The 26,668-nt window shown below is 54.3% G+C and overlaps 2 protein-coding genes and 1 non-coding gene across 3 annotated transcripts in view; all 3 read right to left on the minus strand.

The window, feature by feature from the left end:
• The window catches only part of ZNF428 (zinc finger protein 428), a 9,858-nt gene extending 4,631 nt beyond the window's left edge, over window positions 1-5,227 (minus strand). Inside the window, 2 exon segments of the mRNA XM_058280370.2 lie at window positions 2,401-2,611; window positions 4,804-5,227. Coding sequence (XP_058136353.1) covers window positions 2,401-2,477 — 77 coding nt within the window. The 5' untranslated portion in view covers window positions 2,478-2,611; window positions 4,804-5,227.
• A 4,352-nt stretch (window positions 5,228-9,579) lies between these two features.
• LOC131274426 (U6 spliceosomal RNA) lies at window positions 9,580-9,686 on the minus strand. Its single transcript, XR_009181708.1, has one exon. It is a non-coding gene; the product is annotated as a U6 spliceosomal RNA (small nuclear RNA).
• A 655-nt stretch (window positions 9,687-10,341) lies between these two features.
• On the minus strand, window positions 10,342-24,067 carry CADM4 (cell adhesion molecule 4). The gene is made up of 9 exons (XM_058280366.2): window positions 23,950-24,067; window positions 15,090-15,236; window positions 14,576-14,728; window positions 14,235-14,369; window positions 13,408-13,572; window positions 13,196-13,286; window positions 12,656-12,828; window positions 11,822-11,950; window positions 10,342-11,365 (listed from the first exon to the last, which is right to left on the minus strand). Exons 1-9 carry the CDS (start codon window positions 24,011-24,013, stop codon window positions 11,256-11,258), a joined length of 1,167 nt encoding a protein of 388 aa, XP_058136349.1. The 5' UTR covers window positions 24,014-24,067; the 3' UTR covers window positions 10,342-11,255.
• Window positions 24,068-26,668: the final 2,601 nt, after the last annotated feature.

The following is a 26,668-nucleotide window of genomic DNA, read 5'->3' on the forward strand; positions in this document are numbered from 1 at the left end:
TCAAAGGCAGGTTTGGCTCATCTAAGGGTCCCCAACACTGCCCAGCACAGGATACATGTGTCAAGTGGACAAGGATTGCCCCAAGGTTGCATTCTCCTCCTCCAGGCCTGGGCTTCTAGGGCAACCCTTTCCTCCTCTCCTGGCAAAATCCTGCTCCTGCCCCTGTACCGTCCTCTAGCCTACCCCGATCACCCTTGGCAGTGACTGTCTGGCTTTGTCACTGCCAAGGTGACAGTCCCCACCAGACTGGAGACTCCTTGAAGGCAGGACCTGTGTCTGACCTGTCTCTGTGTCCCCAGCCATGCTGAGCATGAGTTGACTGCAGGAGACATTTGCTGAATGGCTGCAAAACAGCCCCTCCCCTCGCTCTCCTCCCACCTCTGACTTCACACTACCTACCCTCCAGGGTCTTCAATGCCCTCTATGACTTCACCTAGGTGGCTGGGAAAGGCCATCAGGTGGTCGTCCACAGCAACCAGCTCTTTCATTTTCATGTCCACCATGACTTCCAGGACCACGAGCCCCTTCCCGCCCACCATGCCTTCTCCGCCTACAAGACCCTCGAAGTCCAGCAAGGCCCCGGCACCCACTGGACCCTCCATGCCCACTGCGTCTCGCACACCTCCTGCCTCCTGGAAGACCACCAAATCGGCCATGCCCAACAGCTCCTCGTTGCCCACCCAGCCATCAACAGCTCCCAACTTGGTCATGAGCCCAAGCAGTTCCAAGTCCACCAAATCGACAGGTGCAAAAGCACCCCGGGCTCACCAGCCCGGGAGCAGATCCCAAGCCCGCAGCAAGGCGAGAGCGGCCAGCAGGGCCAGCACCGACACCAGGGCCAGCACTGACACTGGGACCTGCAAGGCCACCAAGGCCAGCGGGGTGAGACGCCACCAGCGGAGGGGCACGCACAGCCGGGGCAGGACTCCTGGAAGAAGAGGAAGCCGCAACTCCAAGAGGTCACCCAGCAGGGCCAGCACTCCCAGCGGGATGAGAGCTCAAGGTGCCAGACCCAGGACTCCGGGCAGGGTGAGGACTCCTGCTTCCCTGGGCAGGAACAGTGCGGGGCGGAGTCACAGCCGGCCTGGGACCAATAACTGGGAAAAGAGTGACAGCCAGCCGGGAAACAGCAACAGGGAGAAGAGTTATAGTCCACCAGGGGCCTCCGGGGGAGGGAGTAGTTCCAGGCTGGCTGGAGTCCCCAGTAGGGCAAAGAGTTACAGCCCAACTAGAACTTTAGTCAAGGGGAATGATGATGAGTCTCCCTTGTCGAGGAGGGTGAGGAGCTACAGTCACATGATCACCCAGAACAGGGAAAGGATTTACAGCCCAGCCAAAGTGCCCAGCAGGAGCAAGGGTTACAACGAGGCTGGCAAGACCAGAAGCCACAGCCTGTCTAGAAGCCCTGGCAGGACCAGAAGTCACAGCCGGTTTAGAACCCCCAGCAGGACCAGAAGCCATAGTCGGTCTAGAACCCCCAGCAGGACCAGAAGCCACAGCCGGTATAGAACAGACAGTAGGGCCAGAAGCCATAGTCGGTCTAGAACCCCCGGCAGGACCAGAAGCCACAGCCGGTATAGAACAGACAGCAGGGCCAGAAGACACAGCTGGTCTAGAACACCCAGAAGGACCAGAAGCCACAACCGGTCTAGAACCCCTAGCAGGACCAGAAGCCACAGCTGGTCTAGCACACCCAGCAGGACCAGAAGCCACAGCCGGTCTAGAACCCGCAGCAGGACCAAAAGCCACAGCCGGTCTAGAACCCGCAGCAGGACCAAAAGCCAGAGTCAGTCTAGAAGTCCCAGAAGGACTAGAAGTCGCAGTCGGAAGAGGACCCACAGCAGGGAACAAAGTCATGATTGGAAACGAACGCATAGTAGGGCAAGAAGTCATTCCTGGAAGGGAACCCCCAGCCAGATGAGAGGTCGTAGCCAGTCTAGAACACGTAGCAAAGGGAAAAGTCATAACCAATCTAGAACCCCCAGAAGACAGAGCAGTCACAGCCAGTCTAGAAGCCCCAGTGAGGGAAGAACTCACAGCTGGTCTAGAAGCCCCAGCAAAGAAAGAGACCGCAGCCAATCTCAGACTCCCCACAAAGAAAGTGATTACAGCCGATCTAGAACACCCCACAGGAAGAAAAAACACAGCCAACCTGGAACCCCTGACAAGGAGAGAGAGCGCAGCCCATCTACAAACCCTAACAAAGAGCGAGAGCACAGGCGATCTAGAACTCCCAGAAGACCCAGATTGAAGAGAGCCTCCAACAGGGCAAGGAGTCCCAGCCAGAATAGAACCCCCAGTGAGAAGGGGAGCCCCTCCCCATCGAGACTTTTCAGCACAGTCCAAACTCCAAACAAAGGTGCTATCCAAGCCAATGCCACCAGCTCTAAGGCCACCTCACCTGGGGAGAGGTCCTCATCGTCTTCTTCCAAGCTGGCATAGCCCCCAGTCTCAGCTGGCTCACGGGTCTCTGTCATGGCCGGGGGAAAGAGACAGGAGACAGAAGCAGAGCAGCAGCTGGGCAGCGTCCCTCCCCGGCCAGCTCTCTACAGCCACACCTCCGGCCACAAGTTCTTCTCCAATGCAGGATGTCGAAAGGTAGAGAGCAATACTGGATAGGGAAAAGGAAAGGCCTGTGGTGACTCAATAAATTTTTACATAGCACTGTGTTCTCAGCACTGGCGATGAAGCAAAGATGGCCCTAACTCTGTCTCTATCTACAAGGCTTTGGCTACAGGCCCTGCCCCTCTGTAATCTTACTTTCCCCATCTGGGCAACAAGGCTACCTGTGGTTCTTCTTCAAAGGGGTGAGAAGGGGTGACATTCCAAATGTTAACAATAGTTAGGGATTACTTCGTGTAGCAGTGACATACCATCCAATGCAGAAGTATTTCAATATTTAAAGAACAGCTAAGCTGTAACAGTTCATTAATGTCAGCCCCAGTTTTATATCAGTTTATACCTTGGCTAGATGGGTCTAGGTTTGAATCCTAAATCTGCCGCTTTCTAACAGAGTGGCTTCAAGCAGATGACTTCACTTCTCTAACCTGTTTCCTTCCCTGTATGAAGGGACTTCTAGGGCTTCATTCATGTTCTCCTCATAACCATGTTGAGAAATTATCTCCATTTTATACATTAAGGAAACTGAGGCACAGAGAGGATACACAGCAGCCTAAAGTCCCACCATCTGGTAGGTAGCTAAACTAGAATATGAAGCCATGCCTTCTCTCTCTCATAAAGTGATCTCTCCATTGACAAGGTTTTTTAAAGACTCAGTAGGCTAATGAGTATAAATTGCTGGAAAATGAACATTGGCTGTGACTTCTCCCACCCTCAGCCCTCTACAAATTCCAGCCACTCCAGATTTCTCACCTCTTCCTGTGCACAACAGACCCTTTCACATCTGTGGGTCTTAGCACATCCTGCTATTGCTGTCTAGAATGTCTTTTTTTCCCCCTTTTCTGCTTGGAGAACTCCTACTCACCCTTCAAAGTCCATCTCAACCTCTGTACTTCCCAGACTCATTACTCTCTCTTCCAAGAAGTCTTCCCTAACTCCTCTTTCCCTCCTCACCAATACCCTCTTATACACACACACACACACACACACAACACTGCAGAGCACTTCTTTTGTCTCCCACTGCACTTCCTGAATACACTTCCATCCCTGAGGGCAGAAAGCCACATAGGGCCAGTTAATGAACGGGTTAGTGGCCTCAGCTGCACCTATTTATAGGCTTGTGCTGGACATCAGAGAAACAATGATGAAAAATACACAGCCCCTTCAAAGCCCAGAGATCAAGTTTTATCCTGGGGCCTAATTAGAAGAGGAGGCTGGGACTCAGGATAGTGGGCATCAGGAGAGAGGAGTTTCCTAAAGAAGACATCTAAACTGGGCTTTTAAGGACAAAGTATCCACAGTTGTGGGGAGGCAAGTTCTCATGATACTCCATGAGCTGTAGGCCCCATCTAATTTGGGATTGCCAGGCTTAACAAATAAAAATTACTCCCACTCATTAAACTGAATTTCAGATGAACAAATAATTATTTAATATATCAATTAGGACTTTCCATGAGGTTTCCCAGAACCATACTCCAGTCCAGAACGACCCTTTCCTAAGCCTCCAACACACAGACTTCTTCCAGAATATGCCAGACCTCAAGTGGAGGCATCTCTTGGTGCACAAGATCCACTCCTACAAATGCCTATGGCAGCCAGGCTTGATCCCACTATTGTATAAAAGAAGCTCCCTCACTACCATAAGGCAAACACACTTAGCGAGACCCCACAATGCTCCGAGCCAACAGCAACCAAATCCCAAGATGCCCTGTGTGAACACAATAGGCACCCGTTCCCACAGGCCAGGGCAAGGAAACCAGAGTAAAATAAGGACCAGTTCCCACAATGCTCTGGGGCAATTCTTCCCGGGATGCCTCGATCCTGTAATGACCACCTTCCATGGTGTCCTGCGTCGAAGCACTCTAAGCTTCAAGGGATGCTTAGCGAAGGATGTATGACAAAAGGTACGGGGTCCCTACGAGGAACCAGAATACTTCTTCCCAGAATGCACCCGACTTATAACGACTAGTAAACCGATTCCCACAATGCTCTGGGGCGGGGCGCCCCGTTTTCCCAGGATGCCGCGTGGGAGGAGAAAAGGGAGCCTAGGTCTCGCTCTGTGGCCGTCACGGCTCAGGACCGCTGCCATCTGCTCGGTGATGGGAGCCGTTACTCCCATCATGCAGCGGGGCCGTAGGGCCCGCTTCCCAGCATGCCCCGCGCACCCCTGCCCCGGTCACTCACCGGCGCTGGAGGACCCGCTCCGGCTCGGTGCTGGCGGCTGCACGTCCCCGGCGCTGCGCCTGCGCTTCAAGTTGAGTAGGAGGGTGCGCCGAGGGCGTGAAAGGCCTAGGGCGCTTGCGCAACGAGCTGGACCATTCCTGTCGCACGGTGGGAAGAGGGGCTCTCCGGGTCGAGCCATCTGGGAGGCCCGTGCAGGGGGTGCCGAGCTTCGCCCCTCGCTGGCTGGGTTTACATGGTACAGTCTGCGGTCCAGTGGAAGAAGCTGCAGGGCACGCGCGTGCGTGTGCGGATAGGAACGGGCCTTGTGAAATAGATGTGTTGGGAGTGGGGGGCGCCAGCTCTGCGTGGATCCTTGGACCCGGGGCCTGTCATTTGCATAATCCTAGCTTGGGACAATGGAAGGCTTCCGGTGCAGGAAGGGGGTAATTTGCATATTCCCCGGAGTGGTTGTACTCGGGAACGCAGTGATTAGCATAGGGGGCGGGCGTGCGCAAGCGCTGGGTATTAGCGCATGCGCACAGGAATTGCGGACTACGGCAAAGCGGCTCGGTTTGCCTTAGTCGCGGTATCAGTTTACATCCGGAGGGGATTTCAAGGGCCAGGCCTTGCCAGTTGTCCTCCCAAACCGAGATATTTATTGATTCCTTATGCTGGCGGACACTGGTTTCTGCTGACAGACCTGGCCCCTACGAATCAGACAACCAAAACCACACTGGTCACATTTTGGGTGGGTGAAACAGGAGGCTGTGGGAGCTAGAGAAGGCTTCGAGGAGGCTTCTAGGAAGCAGTGACCTTTAAAGCCAAGGATGAATAGGACCTGGCTAGAAGGGGATTCTGGCAGAGAGAACTGTAAGAAGAAAGGCTCAGGTTTAAAAAAAAAAAAAGGTTTGATTGAGGAAGTGAAAGCAGCTTAGTATGTCTGGGATACAGAGGTGGAGGAGGACAAGTGATGATAAGCTCAGACTTTGCTTATAGAATAGGAAGCTATTGCAGCATTCCACGCTTCCTGGAAGAAGTGATTTGTCATATTGCAGCTCGAAACCCTCCTGTGGCGTCCCCATCACACTTTTTAAAATTCAAATTCCTTATCTTGACCTCCGGTCTAGCCCTGCTTTTCTGACCTCACCCATCTCTTTATTAACACTGTGTGACTCCACTTCACCTCAATCTCTCACTTTTAAAAATTCAAATTCCTTATCTTGACCTCCGGTCTAGCCCTGCTTATCTTTCTGACCTCACCCATCTCTTTATTCACTCCCTAGTGGCTTCACTTCCCCACAATCTCTTTACCATCTCAGGCATTTGCTCTTGCTGTTCCCTCAGCCTGAAAATGCTTTTCCTTCTGATCTTCGAATAGCTGCCCTTTGTGCTCACCATTATCTGGGCACAGATGCCAATCTGAGAGGCTTTCTCTGTTCCCAAAAAGTACCTCCAGATTTGTTTTGGGACAATGCCATAGTGGAAGGAAGTAGGTGAGATAATGGGTAAAGTAGGATAGGCCATGAGTTGATGGTTGCTGAAGCCGAAGCTGGGGTGATGGGTGCATGGGACTTCACTGTCCTGTTCTTCTCTGTTTGAAGTTTTCCATAATAGGTTAAAATAAGGCGGCAGGCACACCCCTTTACACTGCATTTTATCTTTTTTTTTTTTTTTTTTTTTTTTTTTTTTTGTGTTGTAATTTTTATTTTATTTTATTTTTTTTTTTTTTAATTTTTTTTTTATTGACTTTGTAATAATATTACATTAAAAATATATATGTGAGGTCCCATTCAACCCCACCCCCCCACCCCCCCTCTCCCCCCCCCCAACAACACTCGTTCCCATCATCCTGACACTTCCATTGGATTTGGTAAGTACATCTTTGGGCACCTCTGCACCTCATATACATTGGTTCACATCATGGCCCATACTCTCCTCTATTCCATCATGTAGGCCCTGTGAGGATTTACAATGTCCGGTGATTACCTCTGAAGCACCATCCAGGGCAGCTCCATGTCCCGAAGACGCCTCCACCTCTCATCTCTTCCTGCCTTTCCCCATACCCTTTGTCCATTATGTCCACTTTTCCCAATCCAATGCCACCTCTTCTATGTGGACACTGGTTTGGTTGTGTCCATTGCACCTTTATGTCAAGAGGAGGCTCAGATTCCACCTGGATGCTGGATGCAATCCTCCCATTTTCAGTTGTAATCACTCTAGGCTCCATGGTGTGGTGGTTGTCCTTCTTCACCTCCATCTTAGCTGAGTGTGGTAAGTCCAATAAATCAGATTGTAGGTGCTGGAGTCTGTTGAGGCTCAGGATCTAGCTATCACATTGTCAGTCCAGAGATTCAAATCCCCTAAATATATCTTAAACCCCAACATTAACTGCACCTCCAGCACATTAGCATGAAAGTCTTATGAAGGGAGATCCCATCTGAGTCCAGATTCATCACACATAAACACCATTTCCAAAGAGGGGCCATCTGCCCTGGTAGTTAACCCCATCGGCCATGACCATAACTCCCATGGGTCTCTTTAGCCCTCAAAGGAACCAATATCTGGGGGTTGTATCTGCTTTATCTGTCTCTCTGACTCTGCTCAGTTGTGCATGAGGGCAAACCTTCTGCCAGCCTCCAGACTCTTTTTTAGAAACTCGTAGCCATATAAACTCATTTCTCCTTTCCATTTCCCCCTTACTTTAGGTCAAACAGCATTTTAAAGTCATGGTATTTTATGTAGACATGGATATTCTGCTGATCCGCATTGAACCTTCCGTATAAGGTCATTTTCCAGTTGCATCATCAGTTGGTAGTTGATAGTGGTCCCTCGTTGCCAGGGAGGCTCATCCCCGGGTGTCATGTCCCACGCTGGGGGGAAGGCATTGCATTTACATGCTGAGTTTGGCTTCGAGACTGGCCACATTTGAGTAACATGAAGGCTGACAGAAGGAAATTCCCAGGCACAAAGTTGCTCTAGGCCTTGTTGTTATTTTGGGTTTATCAGCTCACAAGCATAGTCATTAGTATCAGGGGCTCACTGTTGAACCCTCACTCCCTCCCGGTCCCCACCACTGTACCTGGGAGACTGTCGCTGCTCCCCTAGGGACCACGACAGAGCACCACTGGCCAGGAACCCAGTACCCCCCCTACTGTGGTTTTTAATTGTTGCCACTATGAGTATATCCAAACATTACCATGCACCCTGGACATATGTTCTGTACAGCTCCCTGTCAGTCATATATCACCTGTCATTGGTATCCCATACCAGTATCCCTCCATTGCCATTGTTGAAACACTCTGTGATCCAGAACTCCCCGAAATTTGAAGCCCAATATAATGTCATGGTCCCTTACTAGGGAATGGCATATAGCGATGAGTTTAAAGGATAGATAAAGAACTTGGATAAAGTTAGATAAAGAACTTAGATAAAGAATGTTGACTTGAAAAAATTCCACATCCTATTTTTTTCCTTTTTTTTTTTTTCCCCCCCCCCCCTTAATTATTCAGCTTTTCTTCACAGGAGTCCTAGACCACAGCAATGTATATATATAATATACAGCACTCCCACACATCCACCAGAAAACCTTTTCCCTTCCACAGTGATACTCTTACGCCCTATTCATATCATATTTACTTAAAGTGATGTACAGAGTCTGAGACATTAGCTTTCTAACAAGGTGACATCTGTGTTTACATTATGGTGCATACTTTAGGATACACAGTTCTTTACATTTTTAGTTATCCTATGTTTTACATTATGGTTTACATTATCAGTCTGTCATCTCCTATATGTTATGGTGTAATATTACATGTTTTATATCCATCCTTGTGTACTCTCAAGAAACTCCTCTCTTACCCCCCATTTACTTTGGTTCCACACATTTAACGTCCATTTTCCCTTCCACCTTGGTGCCCTCAGTGATAGCCAACCTCCGTTTCCTGAGGAGCCACTTCCAGAGATAGATGGAATAGTGTTCAGGGCCTAACTTGCTCAACTGCCCCAATGCCCTGGGAGCCACCCTTTCTCTCGAGGGATACAGTTCCCTCTATTGGATGGCATTAGTCCTCCCCAGGATGTGGGTCCACCCCCACTCTCACTTCTTGGGTTTCTACCCCATGGTGTCACCCACTCTGGCAGAATGAGCATTTAGACATTCCCCAGGAGCCCGTCCTGCATCAGACCCTCCCCTCCGAGCATTCTAAACAGGTAACCCTCTTTATTATATTTTGATATGATTTTCTCGGCATTTTACTCTCCACCAACACCTGACCCTCTCCTGGTTCGTATGCTACCCCTCCCTCCCCCCACTTTTGGGCAACGTTACCCACCCGTCCCTCCCCAGCCACCCTCAAACCCGCAGAGCCCCAAGCAAAGGCAACCCCTTGCCCCCCTTTTATCTCTTCTTTGTGTTCATACTTACCACCATCTCGTCTTAAATTCCACCCCTGCAGACATCGGCTCATATCCTTCCTCCACCCTCCGATTTCCTGCAAGCCTATCGTTCAGTCTCTTGCTATCTAGGGCAGCTTGTTTATTTCATATCATTGAGGTCATGTAGTATTTGTCCTTCAATGTCTGGGTTGCTTCACTCAACATAAGGTTCTCAAGATTCATCCATGTTATCACATGTGTTTGTAGTGTGTTTGTTCTTACAGCCGAGTAGTATTCCATTGTGTGTATATACCACATTTTATTGATCCACTCGTCTGTTGATGGGCATTTGGGTTGATTCCAACTTTTGGCAATAGTGAACAATGCTGCTATGAACATTGGTGTACATATATTGGTTTGTGTAAAAATATGGAACGCTTCACGAATTTGCGTGTCATCCTTGCGCAGGGGCCATGCTAATCTTCTCTGTATCGTTCCAATTTTAGTATATGTGCTGCCGAAGCGAGCACTGCATTTTATCTTAACAGCTTTTATCACAAGCTTGCTTGTCAATCCCTCCTGAAAGCTTCATAGGGGTAAGAATGGAGTCACCTTTTTCCACCTTTGGTTCTCAGTGTCTAGAAAAGGACCGTTTCAGATTAGTGCTATCTTTATTCACCAGGGTATCTTCAGACCTTTGAGCAGCACCTGGCATATAGTTAGGGTCCAATATATTTTAGAATCTAAAATCAGAATAATTCATCTAAAACTTGGATGAATGAATGAAAGGGTTGGAACGCCAGGCTAAAGAGCTTTGACTTGATCTACAGGTGATGGGAAACCAGGAAAGAGTTTTGAGCAGGGCAGGCAAAGGGTGAGATGTGAGTAATTGAAGCTCCCCCTGGAGACTGATGTTAGGCAAGGGAGGAAGCCAGGGTAAGAGTCCAAGCCCTGGGGATGAGGTAGCTCAGCAGTTATTCAAGCTGAAAAGACAGGACTATTTAGCTGAAAGAGTGCTCGAGGGTGGGGGAGGGGGGAACAGGTTTCTTGGGAGGGTGGAAGTGCCCTTGTCCACCAGCAGCCATCAGACTCACCTTTTCCTCCCTCCACCCACCTCCCTGTCAGTTCCCTTCCCAACATGCTGCAGCCCTAGGCAGAAGGACAGACACACAGCCACCCTCGACACTTGTTCTCTCCTCAGTTTAATGGTGGTTAGTGGGATTGCCAAACCCCCTCCCTGTTCCCCTCCCTGCCCCGTACAAAACGTGTTTTGCATTTTTTTTTAAACAAGAAAAAGAGGGCAAAGGCCAGGAATGGGGGTGGGGTGGGGGCGCAATCTGATATTTTCATACAGATTTTTGACTTTTTTTTTTAATATATTATATATAAAACCATAGAGACCAATGCGCCCTCCCAAAATTCCTTTCCTCCTCCCTGGGGGGCCTGGAGGAGAGATAGGGAAGGCCCCCCCAAGGACTGGGTGGAAAGAGAGACAAACACGGGTGCGAAGATGGGGAGAGGAGGTGGAGGGAAGGGGAGCCCAGGAACCTGGGGAAGAGGGACTGGAGAAAAGGGTTAGGGCTGTCTCCCTCACTGCCCCCATCAAAGTTATGACACAAAGACAGAGAATCCCTGTTTCCACTCCCTCCCCCACCCTGCCCCCCACCGTGCAAACATGGCTTTGCAAAGAGGTGCCCAGAGCTCTGTGGAACTCTTACAATGGCTGGCGTGGGGTCTGAAAACCCCAAAGAAATCTGTTCCCCTTCCCTTCCCCCCCACCTCCCCACCTTTCCCAGAATCTGACCCCCTCCCCACAAGACCTGGTTCTGCAGCCTAGGGGCCCTGGCCTTCCCCCAGTTATCTTCCCCCAACCCAATCCCTGCCCTGGACTTCCGGGGTCTGAACCTTTGGTTCCCTGCCCCCTGCGGGGCCCAGACCTCTGGGCCCTCACTTCTGGCCCTGACAGAGTCCCAGGCGACCGACACCCCCATCCCTGCCCAAGCATCTGAGGTGTTAGTGGTGGGGGAAGAAGCCCACCATCCCAGACTCTGGTAAATGTCTTTGCTGGTTCCTTGCAGCTGGCAGTGGGGGGGGTGGGGTCAGATGAAGAATTCTTCTTTCCTCTTGTGTCCGTCGCTGCCATTGAGAAAGGCTTCTCTTGCTTCTCCCTGCTCATCCAAGCCACTGGCTTCATGGGTCAGATAGGAGCCTTGAAGCGCAACGGCCCCCCAGGCAGAGCGGCCATGTACGCGGTGGACATACATGGACAGCAATACACAGGAAGAGGGAGGCAGACAGAACAAACCGGACCGAGGAAGCAGGGGAAAGCCAAACAGTGGCAGGGAAAGAGGTAAAAGCAGAGTTAGGAAAACGCCAAAAGTTGAGGCACCCCTCATCCTTTCTCGTGGAGATATTCCCTGCTGCGCTCCCAGCGACTCCCCAGCAATTAGGAAGATTGACTGGTCACACCCGAGGCCTGAATTCAGCCTTTTAAGTTTCAGCCCCTAAACACGTCCTGGGCCCACCCCTTTTGGAACTCGGCTTCAGGTGCCGCTGGGTTTCGAATCCGGATCCCGGCCCGGGCCGCTGGGCCCTCGGCCCCGCCCCCTCCCCGATCCCTCAGCCAACCACAGCCCTCGCCGGACCCAGCCCCGCCCCCGCTCACCTTTCTGCCGGACCGAGCACCAGACCATGCCCACCAGCACACAGATGATGAGGAAGACCAGGAGCGCCAGGATGCCGCCCACGATGGCGTAGGGCACCGACGTCTGAGCCTCGACCACCGCGCCGGGGTCTGCCAGAGGGACAGGGCGCGGGGCCAATCCATCAAGGGACGGCCGCGCCCCGGCCCCACCGCTGCCAAGCTCTAAAACCCTTCTGCCCACCGCCACACCTAGCCGCTCCTTTAGGTGCCGCGCCCCTCCAAAATTACTGCCACCTTGCAGCCCATTCTCAGGGCTCAACTCAAGCCAGGAGCTCCGCCTGCTCCAGGAAGGCTCCCGGTCCTGCCCTCGCCCCACCCCACCCCCCAGTCCTTTCGGTAATCCTCTCCCTACCTTCTTCTCCCCTCCAAGGAGGACCGAAACAGCACATCTCTCTTCTTGACTGTTTCTTCCCCCACAGAATCTCAGGTCCAAGTCCTTTCCCACCTTGTCCAAAACGCTCCAAGTGTTCAGAAATTCCTCCCCCACCGTAAAAAGAGCTAAACACAACACTTAGGATGTGCTGGGGACCATTCCACCCGCTTTATATATACTCTTCACCACAACCCGATGAGGTAGGTGCTACTGTTTATTTCCACTTGCCCGGTGCGGAAACTAAGGCGCAGCCAGATTCAGTTACCTGCCACCCGACGCAGTAGAGCCACACTTGAACCCAGACGGACCTTCTGGACCCAGAACTACAAAAACTCTGGTGACTGTTGACCTCCTGAATCTGTTTGCCCAAGGCCCTGCCCCTGCCCAGACCCGCTCCGGGGCGGGCCGTCGCCATCCCTCACCGTAGACTACGAGCACGTAGAGCGCCCTCGCGTGGCCGTGCTTGTTCGACGCCTCGCAAGTGTAGGTGCCGTTATCTGCTGATACCAGGCCTGGCAGCGTAAGCGTCTCCCCTGCCGCCTCGGCCCGCTCCGGCAGAGACTCGTTCCCGCGGTTCCAGCGGATCTGGTTTGGCCTAGGCAGGGGTAAAGGGTAGTGAGCCCCCAATTCTGACTTCTCAAGAATCTAGATCTGCAGCGCACACCCGGCAGGGACCCCAAAATAAGATGGTCCTTACCAGCCCTTTCCTTTCTAGAAAACCTACAGCCTCGGGCCTAGCTTCCATGCATCACCAGGGTCTCAGGAATCCTAGGCCCCCAGCTCTGTTGACCTTCAGAATCCAGAACCCACAGCTTCCTTCCTCGGACCCAGAAATCGGGGCCCCAAGCCTCTCCGCCAGGTACCAGGCCCCTGTTTGCCTAGGCCGCTTCTGCCTGAGATTCAGGTGTCTAGACCCCCAGCCACCTCTTCAGGACCCAGGAGTTTCGCGCCCCAGGGCTCACCTGGGATTCCCCGTTACAGCACACGTCAGCACCAACGTGTCGCCCTCCCTCACCACAGCCTGGGAGGCATGGATCCGGGCCGTGGGGGAGTCTGTGGGCAGAAGTGAGCAGGGAGAGTGGATATCCGGCTCATCACACAGGGACTGGGGCCCCTACTGATGGTGGGCGGCTGGTGTGGGGGTCCCCCAGGTCCCAGCCCTCTGGACACTTACACTGCACGTCCAGCACGTACTGCGTCTGCTTGCTATGTCCAGAGGGCAGCGCCTGGTTCTGCGCCTCGCAGATGACAATACCACCGTCGTCCTTGCGATCCACGCGAAACCGCGCGGTGCTGGCCACGCTCCACACCTTGCCATTTTCCTGGCGGCTGCTCACTCCTGCCAAGCCCCGCGGAGACACAGAGGGTTCAGGATTCTGACTCCACCCACTCGGGGCCCTTCCCAGCCAATGCCAAAGCAGGCTTCGCCTCCTGTCTTCCAGACCATGCCTTCCCCAAACTAAGCCCACAACCCCAAGTGCCTCTTCCCACAGCTCCTCCCTTTCAGTCTCATTTATCAGTTCATGCCATAGCTGTGTACTTTACCCTCCAACCCCGTCCCCATAGAACTCTCCTCTTTCCTAATACCCTCCAAACCCCATCCAAGCTACTCCCCCTTAAAATATAATCCTGACCCTTCTGCAAATTCTGCCCCTAAGGATTCTCCTGCCTTTTCTCTAAGCCCCCACCTTCTTTGAATTCTGACTTATTTCCAGTTTCCATACACTTAGAATCCTAATTCTATTCCAAGAGCCCCTCCCCTACAAACCCCGCCCCCTTCAGGTCCGCCCCGCCCCCTTCGAGTCCCGCCCACTTGGAATCTTGACTTTTTCCCCAGCTCACGCCCGGAGGACCGGCGTTTTCTCAAGCCCCGCCCCCTGGAACAGCCCGCCCCTTCCCCAGGTCCCGCCCACACAACGCCACCCTCCTTCCTAAGGCCCGCCTCCGGGAGCCCCGCCCCACCTCATGTCCCGCCCTTCGCCCGCGTCCAGGCCCTGGTACCTTTCAGCTCTTTGCGGTCCCGGTACCAGCGCAGGACCGCAGCCGGGCGGGACCGCGGAACCAGGCAGTTGAGCTCCACCTCGCCGCCCTCCACCGCCTGCTCCCGGACCTCCACCACGGGATTCTCCGGGGCCACTGTTGCAGGGAGAAGGGGTTAAGTGGAACAGTCAGTAGAGGCGCCGATGTGGGCGCTCAAAGGGAACCAGGATCCCAGGTGGCAGAGGTCAGGAAGGCCATATTCACTGGGACCAGATGTCCAGGAGGTTAAAAACAGCCAGAGCCAGAAGGTCCCAGGCTAAGAGGTAAAAGCAGAGGGGAAAGGAGGATGGGCAGTCCATTACCCAGCACTGTGAGCGTGGCAATCTGGTGGTGGGTATCCTCCGTGTAGAGCTGGCAGAAGTAGCCCCCCTCGTCCTCCAGGCGGGCATCTGAGAGCCGTATCCGCACCCGGCGCGGGGAGAACTCCTCAAGCTGGAAACGCTCGTCCTTCAGGGCTAGAGAGTGCACAGGAAGGGGTGAATTCCTGGGCTCCTGGCCTGGAAAGCGCCACCGTTCCTCCAGGAGCTTAGGGCCCAGCCGTCTGCCGCTCTCCTCCAGCCATATATGAGAATCTGGGGTGCCCATCCATTTACTCCCTTGGGGACCTGATATGATCCAAGCCCCCCCACCCACAAACCCAGGAGCCCAGACCCCCAGCTCTATTCCCTTTCAGGACCCAGTAAGCCAGGCCCCCAGGCCCCTCCTCCCACAGACGAAGAGGTCCACACCCCCAGCTTTGTCCTCTCTCAGGACACAGGAGTTCAGCCCCCAGCCCTCTCACCCTTCACAACTCAGGATGCTGGCCCCAGCACTCACCCCGGGTGCCATTGAAGAAGAGGGTCTGCCGGGCTGGGTTCTGAATGACAACTATAGACCCATCATACTGGTGCAGCCGGCAGGTGATCTCAGCCACCCCACCCTCTGCCACTGTCACATTCTCTGTCTGTACTTCCTGTCCTGCCCCTGGATCAGGAAACAAGAGAGACAGGTTAGGACACTCCTTGAGGGCTGCAATTCAATCTTTTCTTTCTCCCTCTCCTCCTCTCCTATCCAAACCTCCAATTCCTCTGCTTCCCCTCTCATTCAGTTCATTAAACCTAACATTTCCCATGGGCTGGAGTCAGGGCGATAGAGACCACCTGCTTCCTGCTCGAAGGCGCCGGCAGCACGATCCAGTGGTGTGTGCTCAAATGGGGAGCCGCACAGGGCACACCAGGGGCCCAGAGGAAGGAAAAGCTAGGACTGCCTCAGGAGGCAGGTGGGGAGAGAAGGCTTCTGGGAGGAAGCTTTATTGGATCTGGGTCTTAAAGAGTGAGCAGGAGTTGCAGGTGTGGGAGACTCCACCAAGTCCCAACTTTCACATCTGGGCACATGGAGCTTATTTGCAAAGATGGCCGCAATATTCTCCCCATCCCCGCACTTGACCTTTACCAATTGATTTTGCCGTTCCTCCCGTTCATAAGTCCCTCCACCCCCTCAGATCTCAGCAGGCCGTGTGACTTGCCCTAACCTAGAGAATTAGCTAGAAGTGATATACAAGTTCTGGGTCTAGGGCTTCAGGGACCTTGCAGCGTCGCCTCCTGCCCTCTCCCTGAGACTGTCATGCGAAGATGCCCGAACTAGCCTCCTTGAGCACAAGAAGATCACGTGGCGCAGGAAGCCCAGCCAACAGCGGGCACCCACCACCAGCCAAGGAAGTGAGGCCACCCTGGACTGGCCAGCCCCATCTGCACCATCGGGCATCTACAGCCACATGAGGGATCCCAGCAGAGACCACGGAAGAACTACCCCCGCTGAGCCCAGCCCAAATTGCTGGCCCCCAGAGTCATAAGGAAACAACGTAGTAAAGTACTTGTTTTAAGCCACTAAATTTCAAGGAGTCTGCTACACAGTAAAAGTTAACTGATACAACACACAGGCTACATATTCCAGCATGGGTGGGGTCATGCGACTGATCTGACTAGTGGAATGGAGATAGAAGAGATAAACATCTCTGCCCAGCCTGGCTCCTCTCCCTTACAGCCCTTCATGCTGGCCAAAGGACAGGACGCCAAGGACCCTAAGGAGGGCGGGTTCACAAGCTGGAAGGAGCCCGTGCCCTGACAGACCTACACACAATGGTCACATAAACCAGAAATACTTTTTTGTTAGGCCACTGAGATTCAGGGCTGTTTGTCACAGCAGTTCACCTACTTCCACTAATCCATCAGAGGAAGAAGGTGGGGGATAAGAAAGGGGGTGCTTCCAGCAGCGGGAACAGCCTATGGAAAAACTCCAAGCCAAGACTCAGCAGCAGCAGAAGCAGCACGTCGTTGTTACCTTCAAAATAATACCTGTGCTAGGGGTATTGCCTATATAATTTCCATTTCATCTTCACAATAGCTGTATAAGGTAGGTACCATTACCTAGCTCCATTTTTTTTTCCAATCCCCATTTTATCAGTGAGAAAAAATGAGACCCGGAGAGAAGAAATGACTTGCCCAAGATCACAGCCCGAGAGTGGCAGAGCCAGGATCTGCATCCAAATCTCTCTGATTCCACACCCTTGGACCCACATCCACCCCCAGCTGTCTGGGTGAGGCATGCAGATTGGTGGGGGGTTGTGGGGGCAGGCTGATCGTAGTATGCGGGAAGCACTTGCAAAAGGCCTCAAATGCCAAGCTAGGAGATCAGCTTTTATACCGAAGGTCAATGGAGGTTTGAAGCAGGTAAGTGCCATGATCAGATCTGGTTATTCATCTTTAAAGGTTGGATAACTAGCTTTTCATGGCTCTTTCATTCCGTCTCAGGGTATTTCATTCATTCAAATATATTCTGAGCAATTGGTATGTTTTCACGGGCTGGATGCCCAGAGATGCATCAGATGGGGTCCTTGCCCTGGAAGGCTTTCGAGATTTATGGGGAGGTAGATACAAATCACTGTACTATTCCACCAAAAGTGTTACATTCCCTGTAAGAGGGATAGCTGATCTGACTTGGAGGTTGAGGGGTGGGAAAATTAATTCTGGGGTGTAGAGACAGAGACTGCTGGCTGCCTGCCCCAACATCTGTTCTTCCCTTTCTCCTCAGTGAAAAAAATCCTGAATGTATTTTATCAAAGCCTTATATGCCCAACTGAAAGAGATATTTTCCAGCCTCCCTTGGAGGTAGGTGAGACCATGTGATCAAGTTTTAGCCAATCAGATGTAAGTAAACATGTCATGTGGTAACTTGGGGAGGACTTCTTAAAGACGAGGACAAGTCCTTTTTCCATCAGGTCACTTTTGTACTGTCTGGATGTGATGATGGCTGGAGTTCTGGCAGCCATCTTGGACCATGAGAACAAGGGCTGTAGGGATGGTGGGGCAAAGAATTAGAAGGTGCCTGGGTCTCTGGCACAGCTCTGGACTTCTACTTCTGGACTTTTTCTATGTGTGGGTAATTAATTACTTTGGGTAATTAAGCCACTATTGGGGCTTATCCTGGAATATCAAATTTAACAGGGCCAACCTCAAAGTCATTGGTCTGCTAACCCTTACCCCAAGCCTCTTCCTGTGCAAGTTTTATCAATCTCAGTAAATGTCATAACCATCCACCTGGTTTCTCCAGGAATCATCCAAGTTTTCTCCCTTTCCCTTTTCTCCAACATCTAGTCCATCAGCAAGACCTGTCCATTCTACTGCCAAAACATATCCCAAACCTATTTACCTTTGCCCACCTCCCCTACCATCACCCTTGTCCAGCCATATCATCTCTCACCTGAAATCTTCAAAAGCCTGCTCACAGGCCTGCCTCCCCACCAGGCCATCCTCCATGTAGCAGCCAGAGAGAATTTTCAGAAGGGTCAATTAGACCAGTCACTTCTCTGCTTGATACCCTCCGAAGGCTGCCCGTTATACTTAGGACAAAATCCAGTCTCCTTCCTCGGGCCTTCAAGGTGCCAAGTGGCCTGACCTCAGCCCATTCTCCAACTGCAGCTCCAACTTGCCTGTTGCTCTCTTCACTCCAGGCTCACTGACTCGATGTCTCTCAAACATGCCGAGCTTTCCCCACCTCGGGGCCCTTGCCCTTGACCTTCCCTTTGGCATTGTGTTCCCCCAGTCATCCCAGGGATGCCTCCTGTTCTCATTTGGGTCTTTGCTCATGTGGACACCTCCTCAGAGAGGCCTTCCCTCACCCCCACCCTGGCCCCTTCACCTCAGGAAAACTTTTTATCACCTTGTTTTCTTTCCTCTGTGGAAACTTCACAGACACGATAATCAATTTGCTTACTTGTTTATTGCGTTTGTTCCCCATCATTAGAGCATATGCTCCACGAAGGCAGGATATAACCTGCTGGGTTTACCACTGCATGCCTCGTGTCCAAAAGCTTGCCTGGTACTCGGCAAATGCCTGGGGAGCTTGCCAAAGGAATCACATGTGTCAGGCAGGATCTCTTTCCAACCTCACAACGACTTTACGACAGCCTTATTCTCCTCTTACAAACCTGGGTGTGAGCCCAGCTGGATCACTTGCCATCTGTGTGACCTTGGGCACATGGCCTAATCTTTCCAAGCCTCTGTGACCCCATCTGTAGAATGGGGATGATGCCAGGGCCTGCCTCGTGGGGATCACCCCGGTGCGGGAGGCACAGGCAGCCAGCCCTCTTTGTTGGGCTGTCATTATTACGCCTTCCAGAAACATGCCCATGCACAGGGAAACCGGCCTGCACACTCCGGCACTTTTAAAAACATCTTGAAGCCTATCCATGGATCTTGGACCCCGGGGCCAGCAAATGCCAGACACCCCCCACCCCCCCATTTTACAGATGTGGAGAATGAGGCTCAGGGGTCCTAGGGCAAGTCAGTGGCAGAAAGTCACAACCTTCCGGGAGCCATCAGGACCTCGGCATCTGCCCCCCAAAACTTACCCCTGTTCTCTGCTTGAGGGTGCACACGGGGTGAGGCTGGGGGGCTTTTGTCCTATTCCCTCCCCCTCCTGAGGAGTCAGTAACCAACGGTGTCTGTGCCCGGAATATTAATGTCCCAGGAGCTTTTGTTTCGGGGTTGGGGGTGGTGGGGGCGGGCCTTTCTGGTCAGAGAGGGGCTGAGCTTTGGGGACTGGGGCACTGGCCCTTTAAACCATGTTGACAGCTTGGGAGTCGTCATGGGGATGGTGCCTGGAAAAAGGGACAGGGGAGGGTTTGGGAAAGAGAAGCTGAGCAGGTGATATTTAGAGATCCAGGAATCCAGTCCCCACTTCCCTTAGACGCAGATATCCAGCCCCCCACGGCCTCCCTTCTCAGGTGCCAGGAGTCCAGCCCCAGGCCCCTCCTCCTTCAAAACCCAGGATTCTGGTCTGTGACTTCTTCCTCCCTCAGAGCCAGGAATCCAGCCTCCTCCTCTCCCAGGACCCAGAATCCAGGGCCCACAGCCCCCTCACCCATCAGGACCCCGTAGACTGGGTCCCCAGCATCCTCCTCCCTCTAGACCCAGGAGTCAGAGCCCCTCAGGCCTCTCCCCCTTCAGATCCAGGAACGTGGGCTCCAGCCCCTCCTCCTTCGGGACCCAGGAGCCAGGGGTCCAGAGCACACAGCTGGTGGATGTTTCCACGGAGACTAAGCAGGGTGGGGGAGCACTTCCTGGGTCCTGAGTCAGCGAATACCCAAGGGAGTCTCAAGGTCACGGCTCCGGGAAGGTCACAGCCAACCCCTCCGTATCTGCTCCCCAGGGGGCTCGTGGCATCATGTCTCCTTCCTCCCCTAGGGAGGTGGTACATCCCTGCGTCCTGACCGAACCCCCCTCAGCCCCCCATCAATGGCGGAGTCTGAACATCCTCACACAAAGCATCAATTCTTCCCCAGCTCAGCCTTGTGAAGGCGCCTGTATTCGCAGGACCTAGGCGTCAGGGTCCCAGCCCCTCCTCCCTCAGAAACCTGGAGTGGGACCCCCAGCCCTTCTCCTCTCCGGACCCAGGAGCCTCTACCCGCTGGCTTCCTTCCTCAGGACCCAGCAGTATGGGCCTCCACACCCTCCTCCCTCAGATCCAGGGGTCCCAGCCCCCAGCTCCCTCTCCCCTCCCACACAGGGGTCCTGTCCTCTTCCCTCAGACCCAGGAGTCCCAGCCTCCAGCCTCCTCCTCCCTCAGACCCGGGAGCTCCGGTTCCCAGGCCCCTCCTTCCTCAGACCCAGGAGCTCAGGCCCCCAGGCTCCTCTCTCCTGGAAACTTTTGACCCCAGACCACAGCCCTCAACTGCCAGAACCCCCAGCCCTTTGCCCCGCGCCTATCTGAGGACGAAGGCATGGGGTGGGGGCGTGGGGGTGAGTCAGCAGTCTCACACACAAAGTGCCCCCTGTGGCCCCACGTTCCTGGGATATTCAAAACTCCCCGGATTCCGGGCCTCCGGCCCAACCAGGGGTGGGAGAGTCCTCCAGAGGTTCCCCCTCGGTGTGGGGTGGGGGAAGAATTCCTGCTCCCGGAAGGGTGCAAGCCTGCACTGAGCGCTCACTGTCCGGTCCTCCGCCCCCAGTTTCCTCCATTCACCCCCTGCCCCCACCCCCACTGGGCCTGTGTGGAGGGGCCTGGGAGCCTGGTGCCCTGGGGGCCTGTGGGCCTGGGGTCTTCACAGCCAGGAACCAATGGGTGCTTGGGTCCTGGTGCCACAGGCCCTTGGGCACTGGCAGGTCAGATTGCTTCTCCCCACTCCCCCACCCCCCAGAGAGAAAGCTGTCTTTGTGTTCCCCAAGACGGGGACAGGCCAGGCTCGCACGACATTAACCCACCCCAGGCCCCAGCCCTGCTGCGCCCAAGGTCTTGGAATCCTTTGCAGGACTTGACCCCCACCCCCAGGCTCTGGGGCCTTAGGCGTCCATCTGGTTCCTGGGTGGGTGGGGGTCAGTGATGGAAGTCTCCCAGACCTGCTCCCTGGGGTGACTCACAGTGGGGGGTGGTCCCCCATCTCAGAGCGTCAGGCTAGAACTTTAGCAGGGCAAAGTGAGTCACCCTGGGAGGGACACAGTTTTCAAGAACAGCCTCCCCCCCCACAAGGCCCCCAGTTCCTGACAGCCTCTCTGTTCTGCCTTTTTATCTGTCCGTTTCCTCTGCTCCTTTCTGTTCCACCCAGTTTCTGGCCCCTGGGTCGCTGTTTCTTCCTGTGCTCATCTCTGGGCAGCCAATCAATCTCTCTTCCTCTCCCGCCTCCACCCCTGCACCCCGGTCCTTCTCTCTGTTGGCACATGTCTCAGCATCCTTTTCTGGTGTTCTCAGCACAGAAGGAGATCCGGAAGGAGGTTATATGTTTTTGAAGGGGTACGAGTGGACCCCATTTCCCATCCTCACTCCTGCTGATGGGGCAAGGTGAGAGAGGAAGGGAGTGCCTACGAGAGAATTAGGGGTACCACTGATAGCCCTAAAATCCAGTGGCCCAGGCCGTTCAGAGATGTCCAGTGGAAAGGAAAGCAGGCAAGGCCCTCTGGGAGAGACCCTGTACCCCATGCTGGACAGGGGGAAAGTGAGGCTCAATGACAGGCAGGGACTGGCACAAAATTATACTGGAGAGGCCTGGGCAAGGCTGGGACCCAGTTTCCTGAGCTCCCAGGCCAGAGCACTTGCCACGGCGCCTAGCTCTCTCCCCACTCGTAAAGCCCCACACCACGTAATTTAGAGAAAGTTTACAGAGAGGATTAAGATGCTGGATGCAGTGACTTTAAAATCGAATAAGGAACAGGGCTATAGAGTGCTGGAGAAAGGATTCTTGAGCTAGGTTGGTGATCGTCTTGGGCGATTAGCTGATTCTGAGAATCCAAAAGTCCACGATTCTAAGCTGTCGAGATTCTAGATCTCAGAAATGTCAAGAATCAAGAAGCCCAAGAGGTCAAGATTTCTGAATTCTGAAGAGGAAGAGATGCTAAAATGCTAACTGCTGGCAAGGTTCTAGAATTTTAAAGGGGTAGGGATTCTAGAATGCTAAAGAGATCAAAGTTCTAAAATACCCTCAGGTTTTTTGATTATTAGATTCAATGGTTCCAGGATTCTATGAGCCTGATTTTCAGGACCTGAATAAAGAAAAATAAATGTCAACCGAAATCTAGCTACGATACTAGAGCTCTCATCTGGGCAATTGTGGTACATCTGACCACATCCTTCAAAGAAAGGACTTACTGATGAAAGTTCTGAAGTGACTGCAGAAGACTCTGGGGGGAGAAAGATGGAGGATGAAAGGGCAGCTTTGCCCCTTGCCTTGTCCTGAGGAGAGGGAGGCTCTGCTCCTCACGCTCAAACTCTGGAGTGCGTAACTGCACCCGACTTGCCAGAAACACGTGCTTAAGGGGGTGAACACACACCAAGGTCTGAGCTGAAGATGCCTTTCAGGTCACTGAGCTCAGCATCCTCATCGTAGAGAAAGGGAAACAGGCCCAGAGAGAGAAGGGTGCTTGCCCTTGGCTGCTGGGGCAAATGGCACGAGGCAAGATTCAGACCCAGGCCCCCAGCCCCGTACCACCTGGCTACATGCCCCTTCCAAATCTGCAGAACATCCAGCCCTCCTGCGTTTGCCGAGCCACCGCCCAGTCATTCATTCCCCCCACAGTGGTTATACCAGGGAAGGGGGTGATCCACGGCAGGTTCAAGGTACCCACAGTGTCAGAGTATGAGTGTGTGGGTGACATTTCCTGACCTTGTCCCCAGTCTCAGGGTCACCCTATCTTGGGCGGGGGGGTCGTCACCAGCTTCTCACAGTGTGCAATGAGGGTATCAGGACGGCCCCTGCATGTCTGGTTCCGGAGGGCTGGGTCGCAGTTCTCTGCGAGTAGTGGCTGGGGTGTGTGACAGGGTGGGGAGGGCCAGGGCTCTGGAGGCATCTGCTGAGTGCACGTGTGTGCCCACATGCCAGCTCCCCACTCCCACATACACACAGACCTTTCCCCCAGGCCTTCTGGATGCCCTGCCTGGCTCAGCTCCTCTCCCGGGCACAGGAGAGGGGTGGAGGGAATGAAGGATGGGTTGAGAGCTCTTGGGATGGAGGTTGTAAGGAGAGAGGAGGCAGAGAGACAGAGGACAGGGAGACAGTGGGACAGACAGAGAGGGACAGAAGAGGCTAGAGAAATAGGGGTGACAGAAGGAGGGGGGACAGAGAGACAGGGATGGGGCAGATGAGGGACAGAGAGGGACAGGGAGGGAGAATGGGGGCAGAGAAGGAGGAATTGAGAGGGTGAGGGGGGGCAGAGTGACCCAGTAAAAGGGACAGAGACCAGGGGACAAAGACAGGGTAGAGAGATGGGGGACAGGAAGGAAGGGGGATAAAGAGAGGGAGGGACAGGACTTCGAAACTGAGGGCCAGAGGACAAGGGTAGGGGGGCAAGGAGAGAGACAGGGGGACCCAGAGACAGGCGGACAGAGGGTAGCAGAGCCCGGACGGAAGGACAGCGGGACCGGCCCGGGGAAGGCGGGCTTGTGTGTGGGGGGGTGGTCTTGGGCTCTTTGTCCCCGCCGGGATCGGGGCCTGTGCGGGGTGGGGTGGGGGGGCTGCGGCACGGCGGCCCGGACCCGCGCCCCCTCCCCCACTCGCGACTCCGGCCCGCGCTGCGCTTTGTCCCGGGGAGGGGGCCCGGCCCGGCCCCGCGCGCATTGTTCGGCCTCTGCGGCCCCGCGGCCGCAGGGCTGTCACGGCGGCGCACCCCCCGCCCCGGCCCGGCCGGCCGGCCCCGGCCCCCGACCCTACCTGGCCCCGCCGCGGCGGCCCACAGCAGCAGCAGCGGCCACTGGAAGCGCCGGGCCCGGCCCATGGTGGTGCCGCCGCCGCCGCCGCCGCTCGCTCCCGGCCCGGCACCTGCACCGCCCGCGCCGCCCGCCCCGCCCCCGCGGCCCGCCCCCTGCCCGCCCGGGGGGCGGGGCGTGGAGGCCGGGGCGGGGCCGGCGGGTCGGCTGGGGCGGGGGGAGAGGCGAGGGGAGGGAGAGGCCTCCAGACAATGGGGAGGGGGGAGAGGGACCGCGGAGAGAGCGGCGCGGGGGGTCGCCCAGGGCCGGTGCGCGCGCGTGCGAGGGTGTGGGCGAGGGCGCGGGGTGGAAGGGTGCGGATGAGGGGGTGGGTGCTGCTGGGAGAGTGAAGGTGTGGAGAGTGAGGGCGGGAACGCTGTGGGAAGGTGCCCGCGTTGGTGGGTGAGGGTGCGAGGAAGGGTGCGGGAAGGCGCGGGTGTGGGTGGGGTGCGAGGGAGAGAGAGTGAGGGAAGGGAGCTGTGCGAGGGGGCGAGGGTGCTGGGTGCGCGAGTGTGCGGGGAAGCGCTATCTGGGGAGTGAGCACCGCGGAGGTGAGTGCGGGGGAAGGGGAGCGTGGAGGTGACGCTGGGCTGAGCGCGGCAGGGACGGCAGCAGCCCGTGGGCTCGGCAGGTTCTGGCTCTCCCGGGGCAGGGCCCGCGGGGGCTCGGCTTGGGGCGGGGGCAGGCCTCTCCCTCCCTGCTGTCCTGATCTGGAAACTCTGTTTTTCTGCTTCAGTTCCGGGAGCACCCCCCGAAAGTGAGCCTGCGCCCCAGGGAGGGAGAGGGCGCTTGGGATCGCCTCCGGGCTGGATCCCAGCTGCCCTCTTCGTTCCGTTACTTCCAGTCCCAGTCTCCGCGGTGTCCCTGTCTCTGTGCCTTTTCCGTTTCTCTCCCCCCGTTGGTGTTGACTCAGCCTTCCAGACTTCAGACCCTTCTCCCTCCCACTTCTGTAGGATCCTGTAGACCTGGTGCAGGATTATCAGTCTTAGGACCCGGGGAGCACGAGAAGACCTGGAAGGTAGGAGGTCCCAACCTCTCCCGTGCCCATTTGAGAATCCGGTGAAGAGATTCAGGGCTGCCAATGATGAAAGTCCTTGCCCTTTAGCTCCATCACTGCGAAACAGCTCTACATCCACATCCACCAAGGGACTTCCGCTTCCAGTGCCCTTTCTGTCCTCAGTGCCCAGTTCCTAGCACCCTCTGTCCTCAGGACCCAGTACCCATCAGGACCCCCGTGCCCTGGCCATTCCTTTCCCTTTCAACTCTCTTACCCTTTTGTAAACTGGGGAACGAGGTGATCAGGCTAGACAATCTCGAATCCTCCTTCCCGGGCTCACTTCTGTGAGTTAGGATAAGTGGGAGAGAGCTGTTTGACCTGGATTGAGGATATTGGTTCAGGGGTATTTGGCAGTTGTCTTTTCCAAAAAAACCTACAGACCCCCCCCCCCCCCCCGCCAAATTCAGGACTCTAACCGTAGGCATCATAGAAGGTGTTGGTTTGGTTTTCATCTGTCACCTTTGGGGCCCATCCTTTCTTTCTTCCACTCAAGGGCACCACAAAAAAGGTGGCCCTAACCCAACCTACTCCAGGATTTTCTATCTGTTATGATTTTACTGCAAGTGACAGCAAGTCAAACCCAAATTGGCTTAAGAGAAAGAATTGGTTCGTGTGATGAAACGTTCCAGGGTATGGCATCTCTCGCTCTAAGGGTGGGAGCTACTCTTTATGTTGCAAGATGACTGGCAAAAACTCCTGGGACCACACACTTCTTCACATCTGGGGAGAGGCAGGGAGAGACAAATACAGAGGGACAGACTGGAAGAGACTGAAGAAGGCTAAGAGAAGGGAGGAAGGGAGAGGGAGAAGAAAGAGGCTTAAGAAATGACCTCAGTGGGACTTGGGAGTGAGGAACATTCTTCCCCAGAAACATGCGGCAAACTTTTCATTCTGTCTCATTGGCACAGATGACGCCCCGTGCCCATCCCTGCACCAATAACTATGGCCAGGGGGTGGGGTCATGCTGATTAGATCAGACTTGAGCCACAAGCTCCACCCCTAGGGTCAGAGGGACAGAAGGGGACCCCGGAGAGACAGTTGCTATGCCCACTATTTTGAAGGAAGAAATGGGACCCCCAAAAGTTATGTGGGCTGCATGTCATGAGTTGATCATTCTTCAGTGCTTGAAATCTTGGGATAATGCAGCTCTTGTTAGTTGTTTCCCCAGTGTCATTCCCTTCCCCTTTGCTCCTTCCAAAGAGAATCCTAATTTTGTTCTGGTACCCACCATTCTTTAATAGCTAGATGATTTGGGTGAAGCCCCAGGAGTGGGTTCTGGATATATTTTGCCAGATATAGTGGTCCCATGTCCTCTTCCACTGATTGCTTTAGGCATGGGTGTATATGAAGCTAGAGGGGAGTCTGCTGGGAAGTGTGGGGGTAAGGTTTCCTCCTTTAAAAAAAAACACACCCAATGCCTCTGGATGTGGGTTTGATATCTGGAACTGCAGCATCCACCTTGTGGTCATGAGGTAGAAACCAGCCTGAACAGATCCTTTCAGACATTGTGGAACCATTGAATTAGTCAACCCAGGAATTACCCTAACTCATGGTCTCCTGTTATATGAGATAACTGATGTCCTCTATGTTTCATATATTTTGAGCTGGGTGTCCTGTAACATGCAGC

Source organism: Dasypus novemcinctus, chromosome 18, assembly GCF_030445035.2.
Source record: "Dasypus novemcinctus isolate mDasNov1 chromosome 18, mDasNov1.1.hap2, whole genome shotgun sequence".
Classification (NCBI taxonomy): domain Eukaryota; kingdom Metazoa; phylum Chordata; class Mammalia; order Cingulata; family Dasypodidae; genus Dasypus; species Dasypus novemcinctus.